The sequence below is a fragment of the Leopardus geoffroyi genome, chromosome C2, assembly GCF_018350155.1.
Source record: "Leopardus geoffroyi isolate Oge1 chromosome C2, O.geoffroyi_Oge1_pat1.0, whole genome shotgun sequence".
In the NCBI taxonomy this organism is placed as follows: domain Eukaryota; kingdom Metazoa; phylum Chordata; class Mammalia; order Carnivora; family Felidae; genus Leopardus; species Leopardus geoffroyi.
Window position 1 is genome coordinate 120,200,993 of NC_059333.1, and position 22,489 is coordinate 120,223,481.

Sequence of the window (22,489 nt, forward strand, 5' to 3'; positions counted from 1 at the left end):
CAATAGAACACTATACAGCAGTTTAAGTGACTGGACAAAATCCACATAATATAGATAAATCTTTAAAAATAATATTGAATGTAAAAAGAATACAAAAGAATATTTATGGTTAAGTTTCTATAAAATTTTAAAATACACCAAATGCAATATGCTAGTTATATGTATATTAAGTTTCTGTAAAATTTAAAAAAAAAATTTTTTTAACGTTTATTTATTTTTGAGACAGAGACAGACAGAGCATGAATGGGGGAGGGGCAGAGAGAGAGGGAGACGCAGAATCCGAAGCAGGCTCCAGGCTCTGAGCCATCAGCCCAGACAGGGCTCGAACTCACGGACTGCGAGATTGTGACCTGAGTTGAAGTCAGACACTTAACTGACTGAGCCACCCAGGCGCCCCTGTAAAATTTTAAAATACACTGATTTCATATAATATTCTATAGTAAAAATAATATTAATTATTGCTTACAGACACATATGTTAAGTACATGAACATACTCATGGAAAGAAAAACACTTTCTAACTTCAGGGTATTAGTTACCTCCAGGGAGGGGTGGAAGGAGAGATTTTAATTCTGAGACATCATTTAAGACATTTGAAGCAAAATTAACAATATGAATGTCATAAAAGAGAAACAACTGTGGTTTAGGATTTTTAAGCTCACTGCTGCCTCTCACTGGCCCATTGACCTTCCACATGTTTCTTGAACTTTCTGGGGGACAGTATTAGGTCAGGGCTTCAAACATTTTTTAGTAGCGGAACGCTACATTCAAAGAAAATCTGATGCTGCTTCACAGTGTGTAAAAAACCAAAACTGCTCGGGCAGAAACGAGAGGGCAGATCCAGGACAGATGCCAGAGCAGTTGTTCCCATTTCCTATCAACCTGCCCCCTCCACGCAGCCCCGGGATTGGCAGAGATTGCAGACCCCGAGATTGGGTGACCTCTAAGGCAGCTTCTCTTTCCTAGTCTCACTGGAGACAACCAATAGTTTATGTGTGTGTATGCATATATATGTATGTAAATATTCTGCATCCCCTTTTTTGCATCCCCTTGAATAAGCAAAATGCTTTAACCAGCTACCCCCATATCTCCATGATTTAAGGCAATAATGGTTTACTTCTTGCTCATGTCCCAATCCAGTGTGGCCTTTGGGCCAGTAAAGGGAGTACTAGTCTTCTCCAGTAGCAATTAATCATCCCAACTTCCTTTAATCTAGTGGCTCTGCCAGTCCCTAGGGATTTGGGACCTCTGCCAAATGCTCTTTATGATGAACTAACAAAGGAATAGAGCATGGAAGATCTAGGGGGTTTTTAGGGACCAGGCTTGGAAATAATTTATATTACTTTTGTCCATATTTATTTGGCTAGATCTCTGTCATATGGCCCCACCTGACTACAAGGAAATGAAGTCAGGTGTCTGACCAGGACAAAAATGAAATGGGTTTGGTGAGCCCATAGCAATTTTTTTATATACACCAGACATGCTCTTATACCTTGCTCTTTTGACTTGACAACAAATTATAGAAAGTAACCATTTCAATGCATATACAGTTTCCTCGGCCTTTAAAAAAGTTATATAGTATTCAGTTTTATGGATTACACCATAATTTATTTAACCAGTTCATGGTTTAATCATCCCCAACATTTCTTTTCCAATTCTTTCATCTGCAATGAATGCTCCTGTCCTTGGGGCCATTCCATACATGTATAGGCATATCTGCAGGATGAATTCTTGGATGAGATATTGCTGAATCAAGTGGTACGGACATTTAACATTTGAATATCTATTGCCAAATTACCCTATTAAGAGGATATACAAATTTATACTCCCACTGGCCATTTTATTGTTTAATCTTACTTGTGTAAAACATTTCTACTTTTTCCATGGTTGAATGAATGTAGTTTAAATCCATCTCTACGTGGTCAAAGAGAAAAAGTGGTGGCAGAAAGGAAAGGTGGAAGTTGGAAGAAGGATTTTCTGTATACTTAGTGAGGAGGTGATTATCTTTATCCTGGCTTCATATCTATAACTACAGAGATAACCTTTGCTTAAAGAAGTGCATGCCAGCATTATCCCCATCATGACAAAGAAAATGATTGTATCGGGTCAATGGGGGTAAACTGTAGGAAAATTAGGGTCCTGATGAGACTACTCAGGGCTGAAAGGATTAGACTTGGGCCTCTGACCATCCCTTAGCCCAAAGATGAAGGGATTGATATGTCATGGCACCCCTGCAACCCATCAACACAGCACCTGCATTAACCTCCTTCTCCATCCCTCAGGAGCCCTGCATTATCTATTGTTATTTCCCAAGTGTGTCTGGTGCCTTCTATCTAAAGCATAACTTAGAGCAGAGGAAAGGAAATGGACACCCTTGAGGTGTCTCTAGGTATGCCCCAAAGCTGCCTGCCCTGAGTGAGCCAAGTTTTCTTTGAAGTCTCCTATTTATAGGAAAAGTGCATACAGATTTTTTTTGAGATTTTTAATAAATCTTCATTTATTTTAATACTTAAAATGTTTCAAATCACTTGCTATTGAGTATAACCGAAACTCCAGGAAGCTACCAATTTGCTCTGTGGCTTGGTGAACCCTGGCCCACTGCCCCCAGGGTAAACAAAGGAGCATGTTCTACATGGTGGTGCCCCATGGATAGGCTCCTATCCATCCTTTAAAGCCCAGCTTATATGCTGCTTGAACATCAAGCCTCCCTGCAGGGTCAGCCAGCCCAGAATGGTGTTTTGGTGTTTCTGTCCTAGAGAACTCTGAATTACAGCCTAGCCCCGTTCCTTTTACTGTGCTTGAATATCATCTTTCCTTCGTTTGACTATAGCCTTCATGGGTTCAGTATATCTATCAGTATATCTTTAAGTACCTTGTAGCAGAGGCTTGTTAAAATTTTAATGAAAAAAAATCATTGAAAATGATTGAACACATTATTGTGTTAACCACTTCCACTTTCCAAAGGAATCGGGAATTACCAAAATAGTAAAATCATATCTGAGTCCCAACTCTTCTTAAACATTCCTAAATCTTGCCCTAAGTAATTATGTTAGCCTGATGTTCCCTCAGAAACTACACATTTAGTTTGCCCATGCATATATGCCCAATTCTTAGTGATATCCCTGTCACACTCATTAACACTGAGCATGCCATTCATTTCTTCTCCTGTCTCTGGAAAATGAGGATAATTGCCTTTGCCAGCTACTACTCAGGAGATGTGAAAATAAAAAATTCAGTCCCTCAGTTGCGCTAGCCTGAAATTCAATTGCTTAATAGCTCATGTGGGTAGTGGCTACCATATTGGACAGTACAATTGTAGTCTATTTCCATTATCACAGGAAGTTATGTTGGATGGGGCTGGCCTTTATGCTTTATAACGTAAAAGACTAATGTCTTTAGCTGAAATATTTTTAGCTTTCTGTTTTTCCCACTCACTTGTCTTAGATGTTTTCCCCCTCACTATATATTGAAAATTTTTAATTGTTTGGGCCTTAGAAACAGTCTCACCTCTAAGGCCATGATTTGAACACAAAATCTGAGGAAAATGAAATGTGGAATCGCCATCTGGAGATTGGTGCAGCAGCAGATCTAGCCATTTCTGAGAAATTGTCTGGGTTTGGAGTTACTCCCAGAACTCTGATTTAGCAGTTCCTAAGCTTATAGCAAGTCTGAAAGGAACACAAATCTGTTTTGTATATACAAATAAATCCTCGTATGCTGCATGCCATTCTCAGCCTGCCAGTTTCATCTGGCTGCTCCAGAAAATATAATTCAATAGTACATTAGTTAACCTGCATGCAGGGAATGGGGCATTCTGATTATTGAAATGTTCTGGTTGAGTGATTAACCTGATTTTTGCAGAAAAACTGCTGAGGCAAGGGATTTGCTGTCCAAAATGTTTGTGCCACTGTGTTTTTTTCTTCCAGATGATCACAGCTGCATTGCTTCATTCCCCCAGCACTCAGAAATATATCTCTTTGCTAAAAACTTTCAAATATGCAATTGATATACTTTCAAAGAGGCCTCATAAAAATGGATCAATAATGGTGTATCAGATAATATTTGAAAAAAGAGCAAACTTAGAAGGATTCATAATTTCTTTGCCCAGATTTTACACAGCTGTAACCTTCAAGAGTTCCTAACAACAGAGCAGTTTCTTCAAATAGTATAACCGGAAAATATTTATTCATATATTTTATTTTCTTTAGGGATAAGTACTTATAAGTGCTTACTAGATGTTAGGTAATGCTGCAAAGGCTTTACAAATATTAATTGATTTAATTTTTATAACCACCTTAGAATTAGGTATCATCTTATTATCTTCATTGTATTTTCTTTTTTTTATTATTATAAATGTTTATTTGTTTATTTTGAAAGTGAGCAAGCCTGGTAGGGGCAAAGAGAGAGGAAGCCTGAGAATCCCAAGCAGGCTCCAAGCTCAGCATAGAGACTGATGCAGGGCTCCATCCATGACTGTGAGATCATGACCTGAGCTGAAACCAAGAGTCGGATACTTAACCGACTGAGCCACCCACGCTTCCTATTATCTTCATTCTAAAGATGAAGAAAGTGAGGCACAGAGAGCTATGAATGGCCCATAGTTGATCTACCTGAATGTTCATTGATACAAGATGTTATAACATCAATGGATGAATTAAGTTTCTGAGACCCGGCTGAGTGCCACCTACCCCTTCCCAAATGTTACATGAGTAGAATTGAGGGACTATTATGGAAAAGGAGAAGGAGGATCCAAAGTGCTAAAAGAACACAGAAGAGAGGCACCTGGGTGGCTCAGTCGATTGAGGTCAAGCGTCTCACTTGGGCTCAGATCATGATCTCGCAGTTTGTGAGCTCCAGTCCTGCCTGGGGCCCTGTACTGACAGCTCAGAGCCTGGAGCCTGCTTCATATTCTGTGTCTTTCCCTCTCTCCACCCCTCCCATGCTCATGCTCTGTCTCTCTCTGTCTCTCAATAATAAATAAACGTTAAATTTTTTTTTTAAATAAAGGAAAAAATCACCTAAGAAACTAGGGAAATCAAAGTGGACTTCAGAGAAGAGTAGCTTCTGAGATCCAGCTCTAGAGATGAGTTAGAATTAAGGCAAAAAAAGGGAGGGGAAATTGGATATTATAATTGTGAAAACTATATGTGAAAGATTTTGATGAATATTGTAATGGTAAAAGGCCTTAGTGGTAAATAATGAACGACATTGTGTGTTTGGGGAATGGGGTAGAGAAAGAAGACAATAAGTCTAAGTAAGACTTTAAAGATTAAAAGAGTTTCATCTTCAGATTTCCCAACAAATAGTAGGTTTAGATTCAAGAGTCTCTTTATTTCATTTCATTGTATTTGACACCAAATAAGTTTTGTTTTTTTTTTTTTTTTTCTGGCCAACTTTATGTTAGCACTTAAGTAAAAGCCAATAAACAAACACTAGAAAAATCCATTTTCACCTTCAAATATATTTTTACATAAAGTTTGGAAAATATTTTAAACTCTGGAATGGGATAAAGTAGGAAAAACTAAGAGCAAACTTTTAAAAAATGTTTTATTTGGGGAAAGTTCAAATAAGTTCTTGTCAGAAGCTAAAATGCTTGCGCGTTACCAGAAAATTTCTTTGACCAGAAAATAAATAAATATATACGTATAATAAAGATATTTAATATATGAAGAATGGATAACTAATCAAAATCAATGATAAGAGTTTTCTTTGCCTAGAAGGGTTTTATTGAATTGTTGTTATTATTGCTAGCTATAGAATGGAGTATAGGTTGTACATTGAAAATGTTACTTCATAGTTATATTGCATTTATGAATTTCTGTTTGCATTTTTTCCAATTTTCATCTGTGCTAATTTAATAGCATGTTAATATACCTCATACAACCTTACCAAAGGTGACTATAACTGTATTTTTAAAGCACATTTTTAGTGATCCAAAGGATCATCTTTGTAATTATACTTTTATCTTTTCTGGCAGATGACATTTGATCCAGAAATCTTCTTCAATGTTTTACTGCCACCAATTATATTTCATGCAGGATATAGCCTGAAGAAGGTAAATATACAGTGGTTGTTTTCTTCTTTTATCGTTTAGCAGAAAATTTTACCAGTGCTAATGAAAAAGCAATTATTTTATGGGTTTATTTATTTTGTAAGGATATCATTATCTTAGATACCTGTGATACAGATTCAAATCTGACATGCTTATAATTCGTCTAAATCTGCTCTATACAATACACTAGCCATTGGGCACATGCAGCTATTAAGCCTTGAAATGTGGCTAGTCTGAATGAAGATATGCTTTAAGTATAAAATGCACATTGGATTTCAGTGAACTTAAAAAAAGAACAAAATATACCTCCATTATGTTTGATATTGATTTCATGTAGAAATGATAATGTTTCAGATATATTGGGTTAAATAAGACATACATTATCAAAATTCATTTTGCCTTTTTAAAAATTATTAAAATGTGCCTACTAGAAAAATTTTAAATGACATGCATGGTTTGTATTATATTTCTATTGAACAATATCATTCTAGATGATTGTAACCAGAGTTAGCTATTAATTGGGATAGACGTTGGGCTTATCAATTAGGGTAAAAACTCAAGGTGCCTTGCTAATACTCAGCTGTTGATGCTCATAGAGAGGAAATCCAGTTTTGTTGCTTCTGTGCTTTCGCCTGACATTATTTAAGTATCACCTGAATGTGCACATTTCACAGGTTAGTAATTCCCTTGATAGTTTAAGTGCTAGCATCTCCTGTGCCGCAGATTGAGCCTCTGGCCTGTGTGGGTTTCAAGATGCAGAGGTAGTGCAGCTGCTTTTCTGCTCCCTGCTCCCCACCCCAGAGACTCCAGGGGCCTTCCTCCCTTTGGCCTGTCAGTGCCTGCAGCCAGGCGGCTTTTGCAGTACAGACCCTATTTTCTTGTGTACTCCAGGCTCCCTCTTGCTGTCACTTCTAACTGCTCAGCTCCCAACTACACAACTGGAAGGGAGTTTTCCCAAGCCAACCTTTGAGAAGACTTAGAAGGCTGGTTTTACTCCCCTCATCCTTCCTTATCCCCAGTCCTAATACTAGGCATCATTTGTGTGACTCATTAAAATAAATTGTTGTAGATGATTAAGGTTTTGTTTCATTGCATTCAGAAGAAACAGAAGTCGGAGATCCAGTAAGTCAAAAGGCAATTAAAATATTTCAGGATAGTATTTTTAAACTATTAAAGGGGTTTCACTGGCAACAACATTTCCTAAAAACTTCATTTTCTGTTAATCATGCCAGAGTTCTACATGGACATTGGCCCAATCCTTTACTCTCTCTCTCAGGTCCAGCCAGTTCTGGCAGTCATTTCTCTCATCTCTACCCTGTCATTTTCTAGATGCATTTTTCCTTCTTTCTTTGAGAAACCTCTGTCCTTTGCAGTGTAAATCAGTTCAACCTTATTTGTGCAATAAGGCCAGGAATTAAGGTTCCAAAACCAGAATTTGCCTAAACAGTGAGGGAAGGGAGGGCCTGTAAAAATGCATACATTTATTTTTATTTACTGTTACACTAAGAAAAAATATGGACATACTATATGAAATCTATTCTTTTCTCCCCAGAGACACTTTTTTCAAAACTTAGGATCTATTTTAACATATGCCTTCTTGGGAACTGCCATCTCCTGTATCGTCATAGGGTAAGTGACTTTTGGAGCTCAAGTTACAGGTGGCCGTGGGGCCAGTCATCTGTGGGAGGAATCTCACACTTCTGGACTCACCCTGACAGGGTGAATTGTCTACCTTTTTCTGTATATCACATCTTTACGCATTTTTCTGATTCCATTCCAAGGTGTATATATTTTCTGATTCCATTCCAAACTTACAAGGCTACAAATCAAAGCAAACTGTAATCAGATTGCTGAATTTTCTCTGTGAGTATTGGACCTCTGATTTAGGGAATGTAGAGATCTTGGCTTGAGTTAAGTGAAGCACATTGCATTCCTTTATTTTTGCTTGAATAATTCAGGTAAGCACACTGCATTCTTTTTTCATCTTCTTTGCAGGACCCTACCTGTATTTGACAGAGTACAGTAGTAGCTATATGGCAAGGGTGTGCTTTCTAAGGGAAAATTTATAAGAGAGCAGTCTGAGACATCTCCAAATATCAGCAGAATTTTTAATGCTGGGATGGCTTTTCATTTGATATACTCTAGAATGCTGCCTTGTTTTTTCCTCACTATATTTTATTGGTTATGTTACTAAGCCCCCAAGTCTTACTATATAGACTCTGGCTTACAGCTCATCATAAAGCAAAATATGATACAAAATGGTGAAGCCAATCCAATTCACTCATAATCCTATCCAATACATTAAATCTCCACTGCAAAAAACATGTCAGCTGCTATGACCATGATGGTGTGGATGTCTGAAATTGTCTGATGGAGCCAACTCTACCCTTTAACTTTACTGCATACAGACGTTATAACCCTAATGCAAGAAACTGGAGCTAAAACACACACACTAATTACTTATCCAGCTCTTTCCTTGTGAAGTATTTAGTGTGTGTCACTGGAAGACTATGGAGGTATCGTTACTTGGACCTAAAAGCAGGGGGCGTGGGTTATGTTGAGTTCTCTGTTAAATTTTTATTGATTCAAGCCTAGAACAATTCAGGCTACATTATACGAAAATGTCCAGCATAGTTAGAGAGATGAAGAAGCTAAAGATTTTAGCACCTGAAGGTGGAGGCTTACAGGAATATAGATTGAGGAACCTCATTAAGTCTGGACACCTAAGAGATCTTTAAACTGTGACTAAGGGGCAAATATAGATTTTATCCTTCTCAAAGCATGTGTAGAGGAGAGTTGTTCTATTCTGTGGATAAGCCATAGCAGCTAATATTCAAATTTCAAAGCTGACAAGGGCCTTAGAGATTTGTGCAATTAAAGGCCCTATTCTGAAGATGAAAAAAGTAATATCTTAAAAGTCTAATTAGTTGTCTTATGAAGTAGGGCCATAGACAGGACAGAATCCAGACTTTGGCTTCTGACTCAGCAGGTCTTACTATCATCCCCTCTTTCTTTAGCAATTTCTCTTGGAATTCCTATACATTCCTCTACATTGTTCATATACATTGACAGAAGGCTCTGAGATGTGTGGACTCTTAACAGTGTTCATCACTTTCTAGCAAAGATTGATGGTTAGCAGTTCTATAATATGAGGATCTACAATGTATAATAGATCTAAATCTAAGCTTATGGAAAATGTTGTTAAATTATGGAGTAGTCAGTTTTCATTATTACCCCATTTTCTTTGTCTAACTGATTTTAAGTATATTTAAGTGTATGTATTTATATTATATGCTTTCACCATCATGAAAACTCTATAATCTCTTTTTCAAAAAGAACAACAATGTACTGTGTGTGTGTATATATATAATTGACTTTTCTAAAAAATTTCAGTTTAGGAGATCTGGTAATATTCATTTATTGGAATTTATAACCTCTTCTGATTTTAAGGCTGCAATCAATGATTTGTGCTGGAAAGTGATGTGAATAAAAAAATACAGCCCCAGGGAAACTTTTAGAACCATGGGCTTTTGTTTGAACGAGGCATAATCTGAACAACAATTAGGGTTCCTTCTTAATTTTTTTTTTAATGTTTACTTATTTTGAGAGAGAGAGAGTCAAAGTACAAATGGGGGAAAGGCAGAGAGAGAGGGAGACACAGAATCATAAGTAGGCTCCAGGCTCTGAACTGTCAGCACAGAGCCCAACGCAGGGCTTGAACTCATGAACTGTGAGATCATGCCCTGAGCCAAAGTTGGATGTTTAACCAACTGAGCTACCCAGGTGCCCCCAATTAGGGTTCCTTCTTAAGGTCTTATCCAGCAAGGGAAAGGAGCTTTAGCTTGAGGAGGACAAAGTCAGATTACATTTCAGGAAGGTCATTCTGGTGGTTATGTGAAGGAGAAATCTTAAAGCAGGGAAAAGATGGCAGCCAGGAGGCCATTTAAGAGGCAATTTTCATAAGTTAAATTGGAAGCGATGAGGGCCTGGCCTCAGACAGTGGCAGTACAGATGGACATGGAGTCATCAATATGTTGAAATCTTGAGAGATAATGGGGTAATCCAAGGCAAGTGTTAGGAGTGAGAAAGGAGGTTACCTGGGCAACAAAATTATCTGAAGAAAGGGAAGAGAAAACCACAAATGACTAAGAAGTATTGGGAAGATATAGGAAGAAAACAAGCAGGACATGTGTCTGGAAGTCAAAGGAATAGGGAAAGGGAGGGTAGACAGTGTCTAATAATAGGAAGTCAGATGGGACAGCAATTGGAGTATCTAATGGATTAAACCTCTAGGAGGTGATAGATGACTTCACACTTGTCCTAAGGGCAGAAATAAAGAGAGTATTGGCAAGTCCAATTGTTTTGGGTGCTGTATGATAAGAAACAATTTATTTTTATGCTGTTGATCACCAGATACAATTTCAAAACTTCTGAAGGAAAGGCACAAACTTGAATTAAGACTTAACTGACACTTATATAATTTAGTGACTCTCATTATATGAGTGATTCAAATGTACACTCAAACCTTAGAAAATGACTGGTTATACTTTCCTGATAATCTAAAGTAATAAGAACAACACAACAAACATTCATCAAGTACTTGATATGTAGTATGCCCTTTTTAAAAGTACTTTACATGGATTATTTAATTTAATCCTTAAAATAATCCTATTAAGTGGGTACTATTATTGCCCTCATTTAACATTTGAAACAGCTGAGGTTTAGAGAGTGCACAGTGTAAGTAATAGAGCTGGCATTAGTAAGGAAATAGTTTGGTTCCAGAGTAAAATTCTTAATGCCAAAAATGTGCTTTGCTTCTATTTATTATCATTAGTCAAAAATAAAATTTAAAATATTAAACTAAAAATAAAATTAAATGAACTAGTCAATATTCACTAACATGCCACCTGTTTCTTCATTAGTCCCACAGGAGTTCTCACAGATATGAAAGATTTTTAGTCGGGAATCCCATTCAAAAGGAATTCACATTTTTAAGAGGAAGGAAGAATGCCTAGGTTTATGCATATACACAGACTTGCATGAAATGGGCAGAAAGAGAGATTTAGGACAGTCATAGATTGGACTCTGAGAATAATTTCATAGAAGAGATAGATTCTGGGGAGTCATTTAATGGTGAGGGATGAGGTACCTGGCTTCTCCATGCCATCAAGTACATTAGTCCTGGTGGGTGTAGGGAGTATTACATAAGATTCAAAGTTGGAGGGCAGATTTCATAGAGCTGTGCAAGAGAGGGTGGGAACTGAAATGCTAGAGAGTCAGCTGCCACAGGACAATGAAGTCTGGGATCAGAAATTTATGAGAATGTAAATTCTATGAAGAGTGATTATGGGCCATGAATGAAAACTGAGCTGGTGGACCATGGTCTTATGTAGATAATGACTGGATCTAATCAAACTACAGGTTGGTTTTAGATGGACTCAGATGCTTTATAGGAATTGATATCACTGAATCCATGTGAGTGAGAAGAATTCTTAATTAAGTTTTATTAATTCATGTTTCAGAAATTAGATGTAAACCATCTTTTATATTTATGAGAAAGTTTAATAAATCTATTCTGCAGTAAAATCAGAGAAACTTAAAAAATTAATTTTAATTTTTTTAATGTTCTTAAAGAATTGAACCACCTTTTATAGTCCTTTCCTCATCTTATCATATAAGAAAAATCTTAAATACACCTCTGTTTTTCCATGAAGTGCTTCCTTAAGAATAATAAAAGTAATACTCTTTTAGTTTTTCTGTTAGTGAGGAATTAAAACAAATTCCATAATTTCAAAAATATTGGGAGAAAGGGACATGGATCTAAATGTGAAGAATGGGGTGTTAATTTTAAAAATAGCTTACTTTTTAAAATCTTATCCCATGTGTCTTTGCTTTCTATAGACACTGTCTCATTTTATTCCCATAGTGCTCCTGTGAGATAGGTACTGTTATTATTCTTATTTTACATAGAAGGATGCTGAAGTTGAGATTTGCACAAGATTGCCCGATAAGTAAATGATAGTAAATGGCGGAGTCAGTCTGACTTCAAAACACTCTTAGAATCTTATCCTGCTCTTTTTCCTAATATGATACTTTATATTTCTCTAGTGTTTTGCAATTAATAACTATATCTGTCAGACAAACCAGGCCCTCAATAATTTCACATTCTTACATTTATCACAATAGCTAACAATTATGAAAAATCTGAATATTTAAGAATAAGCTATAAATGCGAAGTAGAAATGATACCTGTGTTTTCCTAATGCAAGTGGTTGAAGGGATGATATTATTCATTTAACTTGGTTAGAATTCCTGGACTCTGGGTAACTCACTCTACAAAACCTGAATTCATAAATGTGAGGATGTGTCTATTATTCTTATCAACATTCCTCTGAAGTATTGGTTTTCTTGTTGGGCTTCTTATATGCACACCACAGAAGCTGTGCCTGACACTCTGTCCACCTGTCCATCAGGCATATGGGTGACGGGGCCTTGTGGAAGGTCTTGCTCCACCTTCTGGTGTCATCATGCCTGCTGACCTGGGGATCTTTAGGCCTAAGTGCCCTTAGCACTGGTTCTGGAATTGCTGCTCTATTCTTTTCTTTTCTTTTCTTTTTCTTTTTTCTTTCTTTCTTTTTTTTTTTTTTTTGTTGTTGTTGTTGTTTAAGTTTATTTATTTTGGGAAGGGGGATAGGGGCAGAGAGAGAAGGAGAGAGAGAGAATCCTAAGCAGGCTCTACATTCAGCATAGAGCTCAAAACCAGGCTTGATCTCATGACTGTGAGATCATGACTTGATCTGAAATCAAGAGTCAGATGCTTAACCAACTGAGCCACCCAGGCCCCCCGCTGCTACTCTTTTCTTGACTAGGATAAATTATGATGAGTGAGTATTCTCAAAATGCTGACTCCTAAATCTGGAAGATGGAACACATTTACTAGTCTCAAATCAAAACCTGAAGAAGTATAGTTCCTAGATGGAGGCCAAGCCATACCTCAGTTCCTTGAACTCTAGCCCTGGAAAGAGAATGACTCAGAGGAGAGTTCTTAATCCAGAAAACACAGATCCTGAAATGGTGTAGAAGGACTTTAGGGAGGATGAACCCCTTTAAACTCTCCACAAATTTTTCATGCAAGAGAGTCCGCATAGATTTCACTGTTTACTCAGATTTCCTAGGGAACTGCAATCTACAAATACAAAGAACTAGTATGTTTTTCAAGAGCCTGAGCAGAGATAGTTGGGACAGGAAGGATTTTATATATATCCATATTTAATTAGAGCTGAAGAAGCCTCTAGGCTGCATTCAGGGTGGTCATAAAGTCTAGAAATATGCATGCTATTATTTTATCATTATAATAACAGTAAACCAGTTATTATGTATTTGTGTATGTTCCTAGACTTGGTGGCCATCATATATATATATATACCTAAGAGTGGAAGTGCCAGACAATAGAGTCTACAAATGAACATTCATTTTTACAAAATAATTTAGATCATTTTCCAAAGTGGTTGTGCATTTTTTCCCATTAATTTTTGGCAATCTAATAGTAGTAAAATTATATTGTATTTATACCTCCCTGATTCTTAGTGAAGTTGATTATAGTTTCATATGATACCTATTCAAGTTTTTTCTCCATTTTCCTGCTGAGTTGTTTTGTCATATTTTCATTAAGTTACCACATTTCTTTATATGTTTAGTATTTCATTGATTTGCCCTGTTTCTTTATATGTTAATCCATATTCAGCTATATATGTTGCATATATCTTCTCCTAGTTTTTGTTGTCTTGTGCTTTTACTTTGCTCATGATGTCTTTTTTTTTAATGTTTATTTTTGAGAGACAGAGTATGAGTGGGAATGGAGCAGAGTGGGGGTGGAGACACAGAATCTGAAGCAGGCTTCAGGCTCTGAGCTGTCAGCACAGAGCCTGATGTAGGGGTTCGAACCCACAAACTGTGACATCATGACCTGAGCTGAAGTTGGACACTTAACCAACTGAGCCACCCACGTGCCCCTGTTCATGATATCTTTTATTGAACAGCAGTTCTGTGGGCACCTGGGTGGCTCAGTTGGTTGAGCATCTGACTCTTGATTTCAGCTCAGGTCATGATTCCAGGGTCATGGGATCAAGACCTGCATCAGGCTTCATGCTTAGCTTAAGATTCTCTCTCTTTCTCTCTCTCTCCACCCCCCCCCCAACTTGTTTGTTCTCTCTTTCTCTAAAATAAACATTAAAAAAGAGGTTCTTAAATTTAATATAGTCAAATTTATTATTTTTTTTCTTTTATGGTTAGCATTTTGTGTTCTTGTGTTTTGTTTAATAAATCTTTCCTACTCCAGAATCAGAAACCTATTTTATTCTAAAGTGTTTTAAGTTTTGCCTTTTACTGTAAGTTCATTTTCTAGAACTGATATTTTATATATGCTACAAAATAGACAACCAATTTTTCTCCCTCAGATGCATAACCAATTATTCTCACATCACTTATTGTCTAGTTCTACTGTTCCCCAGGATCTACTATGTTTTCTGTACTATGTACTGGGGTTTCTGTTTCTACACCCTTAATTCTATTTTATTGGTCTATAATCCATCTCTGCCCCAATATTTCACTTTCTTAATTGCTACAGCTTCATTATAAGTCTTTGTATCTTAATAGGATAAGGCAATAAAGATACTCTTCTTCAGGATTACCTGTTATTACTTTTTAACTTTTATAAGTTTACTCCAATGTATATATCTATGAGTATATAATTTTAAAATTTATTATTATATTCTTATATACTTTGTACATGTTGGTATGCCTTATAACTCTGTTTCTTAGTATTTTCCTTAGGGACCCACTTGCACATGTATACTAGGAGACATGTATAAAAATATTTGTAGCAGCATTGTTCACATTAGCAAAAACTTGGGAACAACTTACTTTTCATTAAAAGAAGAATGGGTAGGTTCCTGGGTGATTCAGTCGATTGAGTGTCTTTCTTTGGCTCAGGTCATGATCTCCTGGTTTGTGAGTTCGAGCCCCACATCAGGCTCTCTGCTGTCAGCGCAGAGCCTGCTTCAGATCCTCTGTCTCCCTTTCTCTGCCCCTCCCCTGCTTGTGCTCTCTCAAAAATAAATAAAAAAAAAACATTAAAAAAAAAAGGAGAGTGGGCAAGTAAATTTGTATAACATGATATTACCCAGCTGTAAAAAAACTATGAAATAGGGGTGCCTGGTTGTCTCAGTAGGTTAAGCATCGACTTTGGCTTAGGTCATTATCTCACAGTTTGTGAGTTTGAGGCCTACATCAGTTTCTGTGCTGACAGCTGGAGCCTGCTTTGGATTCTGTGTCTCCCTCTGTCTCTCTGCCCCTCTCCCACTCACGGTCTATCTCTCTCTGTCTCTCTAAAATGAATAAACATTAAGAAATTTTTAAAAAAGGATGAAACAAACTTGCTTATGACAGTGTGGATGAACTCAGAAACTTCATGTAAGATCAATAAATCAAGTCCCAAGACTTTATGTAGCATGACAACATTTATAAATGACCAAGATTAATCAGTATTGTTTAAGCATGCATGATTCTGTGTGAGAAGGCATATATGCATATGTGTAGTAAGGAGGGGGAGTTAAAAGACATAATTCAGGGAAGTGGTAATTTCTGGGGGAGAGGGAAAAGAATGAGATAGAAAGAAACACATAGAAGAGATAGGTTATTGGTAATATTCTGGCTCTTGGAGTGGAGTGTGTTTGCAGGTATTCAATATAACTTGCATATATTTTCAATATATTCTCTTGCATGTATCAATTATGTTAAAAAGAAAATAAAAGAGCGAACAAGTAGAAAACTCTGCTTGATTATACTGCTTACTTCCATTTCTGGGAAACTCTGATTCTTTTATTGTTTCTCTTTGTGTATTTTAATAAGAACAACTCAGTTTGGCAGGCAGTAGCAGGGAGGCAAAAGTGCCAAGAGTGTATCTGCCAGCATCCCCCTGGTTAATGCTTATCAACCACAAAGTCCTATGTTTTTCCTCTCTTCTCTCTTCTGTACTCCACCTCTCTCTTCCTTCTCCTCTGTCTCTTCTCCTGCCTCCCAAACATGTTTTTCTCACCATCCCATGAGACAGTGTCTGGGCTGCTGCTCTCTGAGACTCCATTTGCAGTAGGCTGCAAAACAGCAGAGCTCGGGGAGGCTGTGTTGAGTCAGACTGGAAGGCCCCATGCCTCCTCTGTGCATTCATTTATTCTCTGGATTCGGAGCTGGCACAGTAATAGCTGTCACTGGTGTCAAAGAGAAAAATAAATATACTGCTGCCCTGACACAGCCAAATAGGAAAAAATAATCTCTAATCTGTCAAGTATAGCCTGAGCTGCTTAGCAGTGTGGTTTCTCATATCCATATCACAGCATGCATAGGCTGTATTTCTGGCAGCAGAGAGGAGAGTGAAGTTTTTGACGAAAAGAAACAAAAGGTAGGACAGAAGGACTGTGGAGAACATCAGAAAAGTAGCTTGGAGGTAAAGGAGTTGTCAGAGCCATATGGATCTTTGTGTTAGTCACCAATCCAGTTCTTCTATTACACCCTTAGAAGATGTCAGGGATAAGAATGACAGAACAGGACAGAGAAAAATAAACTGTGAAAGAATCAAAGAGGAAAGAAAATAAAACCTAACTCCAAATTAGGAAGAGAAATGTTGAATGCCATGTAGAAGGAAAAAAAAACCCAACATGTTAGATTGTTGATGTGAAATAAGAAATGGCTACTGACGAAAGAAAAATGTATAAGAATAGTGGAAATATATTCTTTCTGAAAAAGAATATATCTGAGAAGTCTCATTATTAAGCAATCCATACTAAAAGATTCTGCCTATGGGATTCCTTTTAAATGAAATATTCAAGTCTTGGAATTACCCAGTTTACAGTCATTCTTCAGTACCCTCAAGCACAGATTCAAACATTTTCCTTAATGTGTCCAAACTCTGATCGAAGAGCCCAGCTTTTATACACACACCACCACCACCCACCACCACTACCACCACACCTCGTTTGGATAAAAGATAAAAAAAATAAGGGAAGTATATCTGTTGCCTATTTCTTTGTAACAAACCACTCCCCAAACTTTTATTCATTTTTATTCATAATTTTGTGGCTCAACTGTTTAGGTTGGACTCAGCTGGGCAGTTCTGTGGTTCTCATCTGGGGTCTTTCATGTGATCACAGTCATCTAGGGCTTGACTAGAATTGGCTGGTCTAAGATGGGTTCATTCAAATGTCTGGTGGCTGATTCTGACTATTGGCTGGTTGGTCTGGGGACTCACCTCTGTTCTATGTACCCTCTCATCTCCCAGTAGGCTAGCCCTGGCTTTTTCCCATGATGGTCTCAGGGAAGCATTTCAAGATGATAGGAACAGAAATGCAAGACTTCTTAAGGCCCAGACCCAGAAGTCACACAATATCACTTTCACCATGTTGTATTGGTCAGATTATCACAAGAGCAGGCAAGATTCAAGACATGTGGAAATAGGCTTCAGCTCTTGATGGAAGGTGTGATGAAGTCACATCACAAAGGTGTATGCATATAGGGATGGGAAGAATTATTGTGGTCATATTTGCAAATAAAGTGCCACAGGAAGTAATTATAAAATATCTTCAGAGATTTCAAAGCAAGAGATTATACTAGCAAATGGGATTCAGAACCTGGAATAAAACCTGTGGCTACAAAAGGAAAACATGATGGAAAATCAAGTCAATTATAGAGGGCCTAACTCATTGGCTTCCTCTATTTATTAGACTTCCTGATATTCCAGAACCAGTAAGAATGAATTCCTAGCCTGATGACTTAAATGACTTACTAAGAAGTATCTTATAATACTCTATGTTTGGATATAATTTTTTTATGGAAAGATATATGTATAAATCTCACAAAAGAGAGGCGCCTGGGTGGCTCAGTCGGTTAAGCGGCCGACTTTGGCTCAGGTTATGATCTCGCGGTCTGTGAGTTCGAGACCCGCATTGGGCTCTGTGCTGACAGCTCAGAGCCTGGAGCCTGTTTCAGATTCTGTGTCTCCCTCTCTCTGACCCTCCCCCGTTAATGCTCTGTCTCTCTCTGTCTCAAAAATAAATAAACGTTAAAAAATTTTAAAAAAGAATAAATAAATCTCACAAAAGATAAGGTAGAGAGCATGGCTCACTAAGATTTTATGTTATTAAAGCAGAGGACACTCCTGGAAAATTGGCCCTTGATCAGCTAAAGCTGGCAATTATGGAGAAGTTTTATCTAATTTGAGAACTTCAGTTGCTCTTTTTACCACCAGTGATGCAGAGAATGTGGAGGTGGAACTGTGGCCATATCAGCTATAAATGCAACAGCATCTCTGCTGAGGGGTTTTCTTCCATAGCTACACTTCCCTTGTCAAAGGCTGTCAGTGTCAAGTCAGGTTTACATCTACATTCACCTGGCTGACGATGGTGCTTTGGGAATGGAGATAGCTTTGGAGATGGCAAAAGCTTGGTCTTGGCAGCTTATTCACTTTGCTTGAACAGTTTAAGAAGAAATAAGGTTAAGGAAGTATGCCACATGGATTTTATTGTGGAGGGGGGGGATTTATTCCAGGGTCTTGAAGAGTTTCTTAAAAATGGAAGCCCCATGAATTCTTCACCAAGCTATAAACTACATTACCCAAACTGTTGAACTTATCTGTATGTTCTTCCATATTCTCCACTCTATCCCATCCCCAGGGGTAAATCTTATCCTGAATTTTATTTATAGTTTTCCCATGTTATATATTTTTTATAAAAAATAGTACCATACTCTTTGTTATCATGGTTTTTCTAAACTTTGATTCTTTGTGCACTCATGTTTTTTCTAAAATTCACCAATGTTATGGTTTTCAGCAATAATTCATTCACTTTTATTGATCATATGCAAATACGTGAATTTTCCACACTGTACCTATTCTCCTATGAACAGAATTGCTTGTCCAAGAACCCTGGGGCCCATGTAAAAGATTCTTTAAGCAGTGAACCTGGAGTGGGATGTGCAATATCAAATTGTTTTTCCAAGTGGTATCCCCACCAGTAGGTGTGTTTCCATCGCACCACACCCTCATTAATGCTTACCATTGTCAGATTTCTTCATGATCACTTTCTCTAGTGCTGTGACAATACCACACTATTTTAATTATTAATACCTTTTAGCAATTAACTCTTGATATCTAATAGGATAAATATTACCACCTCCCCTACATTATTCTTTATAAGTATCATAACAATTTGGATCTTTTTCTTTTATTGTAAAAAATTTAGAACCATCTTATCTAAGTTTTTGACTCACTGTGTTTGTATTTTGATTAGAACTACATCAAATCCAGAGATGAGTTTAGGGAAAACTAACATATATATGATACTGTTTTTTTGTTCTTAAATCTGATACCTCTTTTTTATGTTTTCTTTAAGTCTTTCAATAAAGATTGGAAGTCTTCACTCTAAGAATCAGGCACAACTTTTATTCAATTTAGTCCTAAGAATGTTGTGTTGTATTATATTATAAGTAGTTTCATTTTCAACATTTTATTTTCTGAGTGTTGCAATTTAGCAGTCTTTTTTAAAATTTTTTTTAACGTTTTATTTATTTTTGAGACAGTGAGTGACAGAACATTAACCGGGGAGGGTCAGAGAGAGGGAGACACAGAATCTGAAACAGGCTCCAGGCTCTGAGCTGTCAGCACAGAGCCCGACGCGGGGCTCAAACTCACAGACCGAGAGATCATGACCTGAGCCGAAGTCGGCCGTTTAACCAACTGAGCCACCCAGGCGCCCCTAGCAGTCTTGATGAGTAAGAAAATGGCCCAGTTCCAGCTAGCCTAGAGCTTATAGTCTATGAGGGAGGCAAACATTCATGAAGGAGTCACACAAACACACAGAAAAGCACAACTTCAGTGAGTATGAACAAGAAGTAAATGGTACAAAGAGATCATAATAGATGTGGAGCATCTGCTTGAGGGTTGAGTCTGGTGTGATAAGAACTATGACAAGGTAGGTGGAAGAGGCTGTGGGAGCACACTGAGGGGGTCAGAAGAGGCTTCTGAAGAAATGATTGCTAACCTGAGATCTTACATTGATTTCAAAGGAGGTAGCTAAGCAAAAATCTGGGAGAAACCATTTCAGGCAGAGAGGATAAAATGTGCCTCTTGTCTAGGGAGGCCAGAGCATGGACAGGTAATAGTAGGAGATAAAGATGGTGGAGGGGGAAGTCAGCCCAGGGACTTGAAACCTTTATTCAGGAATTTGGACATCGTTCTATAGGCTGTGGAGTGCTAAATGGGGGAGATATTCTTTTAAAAGTTCACTCTTACTAGAATATAAAAATAGATGAGAGGGGGTCAAGGCAAGATGCAACAGAGCAGTTAGGAGGAGATATTAGTTTAAAACCAGAGACTGTTTGGTTGGATCTGAGAGAAGATTGGGAGATGGAACTGACAAAGCATGGATGTTGAACAGGTTAGAGAAATAAAGGCCAGTCTAAGTGGCTATCAATTTTTTTTTTTTGCTTTAACCATAAGCTCACTGTGCATTTGACTGTCAAATCTAGTATAGTTTGGACTTCATGTGCTATTGCCTTCCATCCTTGTCTTATGTTCCCTAGTAGATTTAACCTCTTGGTTATCATGCCCTCACCTTTAGTAAGAGTCAATAAGAGTTAATGTGTTGCCAAGTGAATCAATGAATTAATGAAAAGATTTAAGAAATATATATCTTTTCACTGACAAGGGGTTAATAGAAACAACAAAAGTTACAACAAGAGCTAGCATTTTAAAATCTATTTTCTATGTTCCTGGCCTTGAACTTACCATCCTGCATTTATTATGTCATGTAATCTTCACAACAAAGAATAGAAATAGATGCTTCTATTGTTCCCTTCATTTAACTGAGAAGTCTGAAGCTCAGATTGCTTAAGTAACTTCCAGGGTGTGACAGACTCCAGAGCTTGTGTGCTATACTCAGCATTGCAACTTAAATTGCATCCTTGGACATGCAGGAGCATCAGTAGCACCTGGAGAAATGTAGAAATTGTTAGAAATGTAGTCTTAGGTCTCACCCCAGACCTCTTGAATCCTAATCTGCATATTAACAAAACCCCTAGGTGAATTTGCTATTCTACACTCCCAAACTGGTAGAGACATTTAATACTTTACTTAGGATTTAGTAAGGACAGACTTACTTACAAGAATCAAGATAACTTTAAATTGCATTTAATCCATATTATTCAAGCATCTTTGAAACTAAACCACATCAATTAATTTTACAATTTATATCCACCAGATTTATATGGTAATCTGTGCCTGTGCACATGTCTGGGTCAAATATTGTATGTGTATTATGTAGAAGATAATTAGTAGAATACTGTTAGTCAGGCACACAGAGCCATCACAGTGAGAAATTCCCAATGTTCTGGTCTAAGGATTTTAGCACTACCAGTGTGGGAGGTGCTCAACCTGATTTAGCAATTACACTCTGATGTCATTAAAATGAAATGGCCCCAATAAAAGGAATAGAAGTCAATCTTAACTACAGTTCTGAGATGCTTTATTGCTCTATTTCTCCCTTACTTACTAATTCCCACTGCATGAGAGGTAGCTATAAAGGTTTCAAAAAGGCAAGCTACATTATCAACAGAATCATGAATATGAATGATGACATCATGGTTTGAGCTTCAATGAGCAAGTGTAATCTTGAAGGTCATTGCTACTGGATGATAGTACCTACAATCTTTATATTCATATGATTCTTGACTATTTTTCCTGTGGTTGCATTTCCTTTCACCAATTTGTAAGTGTGATTTTAACATCTATATGAATTTGACCTGATTTTGACTGGATTTTTTTTTTTTTGGAACCTCTGTTCCAGTGCTTTGTGAAGTAGATTACACAATCTTTTCCTCATATCACTTGGTCCCCTCTTTAAAAAAGTTCTACAATTATAAGAAGTATTGACTATAGTGATGACAATTGCTTGCATTTATTGAGTTTTTACTTTGTGCCATTCACTACCATGTGCTTTATTTTGCATTAAGCTCATTCATTAGCCCAACTCCTCATTAAAATTTTTCTTATCATAATAATATATCTATATGTATAATAAAATTTACCACATTTTCTTTATTAAAACAATTTCTTATTTTTCTTTAGAATGCTAAAGAGTTTAGCAAAACATTTTCATAAGTATTCTTATTTATAACATCAACTCTTACTGAATATTTTGTTAATTTATAGTAGAAGCTTAGGGTTCTTAAGAAAGAATGTCCACAAAGACAAAGAGTGAATCCTAATGTAAACTATGGGCTTTAATTAATAATGATGTATCAATATTGGCTAACAATTGGAGAAACTGGGGGGTGGGAGTGAGGAATTATATGGGTACATATTTTGAGATTTTGAGAACTTTCCACTTAATCT

The 22,489-nt window shown here is 37.1% G+C and overlaps 1 protein-coding gene across 9 annotated transcripts in view; it reads left to right on the top strand.

The window, feature by feature from the left end:
* SLC9A9 (solute carrier family 9 member A9) overlaps positions 1-22,489 on the top strand; it is a 694,304-nt gene that overhangs the window by 184,781 nt on the left and 487,034 nt on the right. For all 9 annotated transcript variants that reach the window (XM_045503389.1, XM_045503385.1, XM_045503383.1 and 6 more), the window contains 2 exons: positions 5,977-6,054; positions 7,604-7,680. In XM_045503389.1, coding sequence (XP_045359345.1) covers positions 5,977-6,054; positions 7,604-7,680 — 155 coding nt within the window. The remainder of the gene's footprint in view (positions 1-5,976; positions 6,055-7,603; positions 7,681-22,489) is intronic.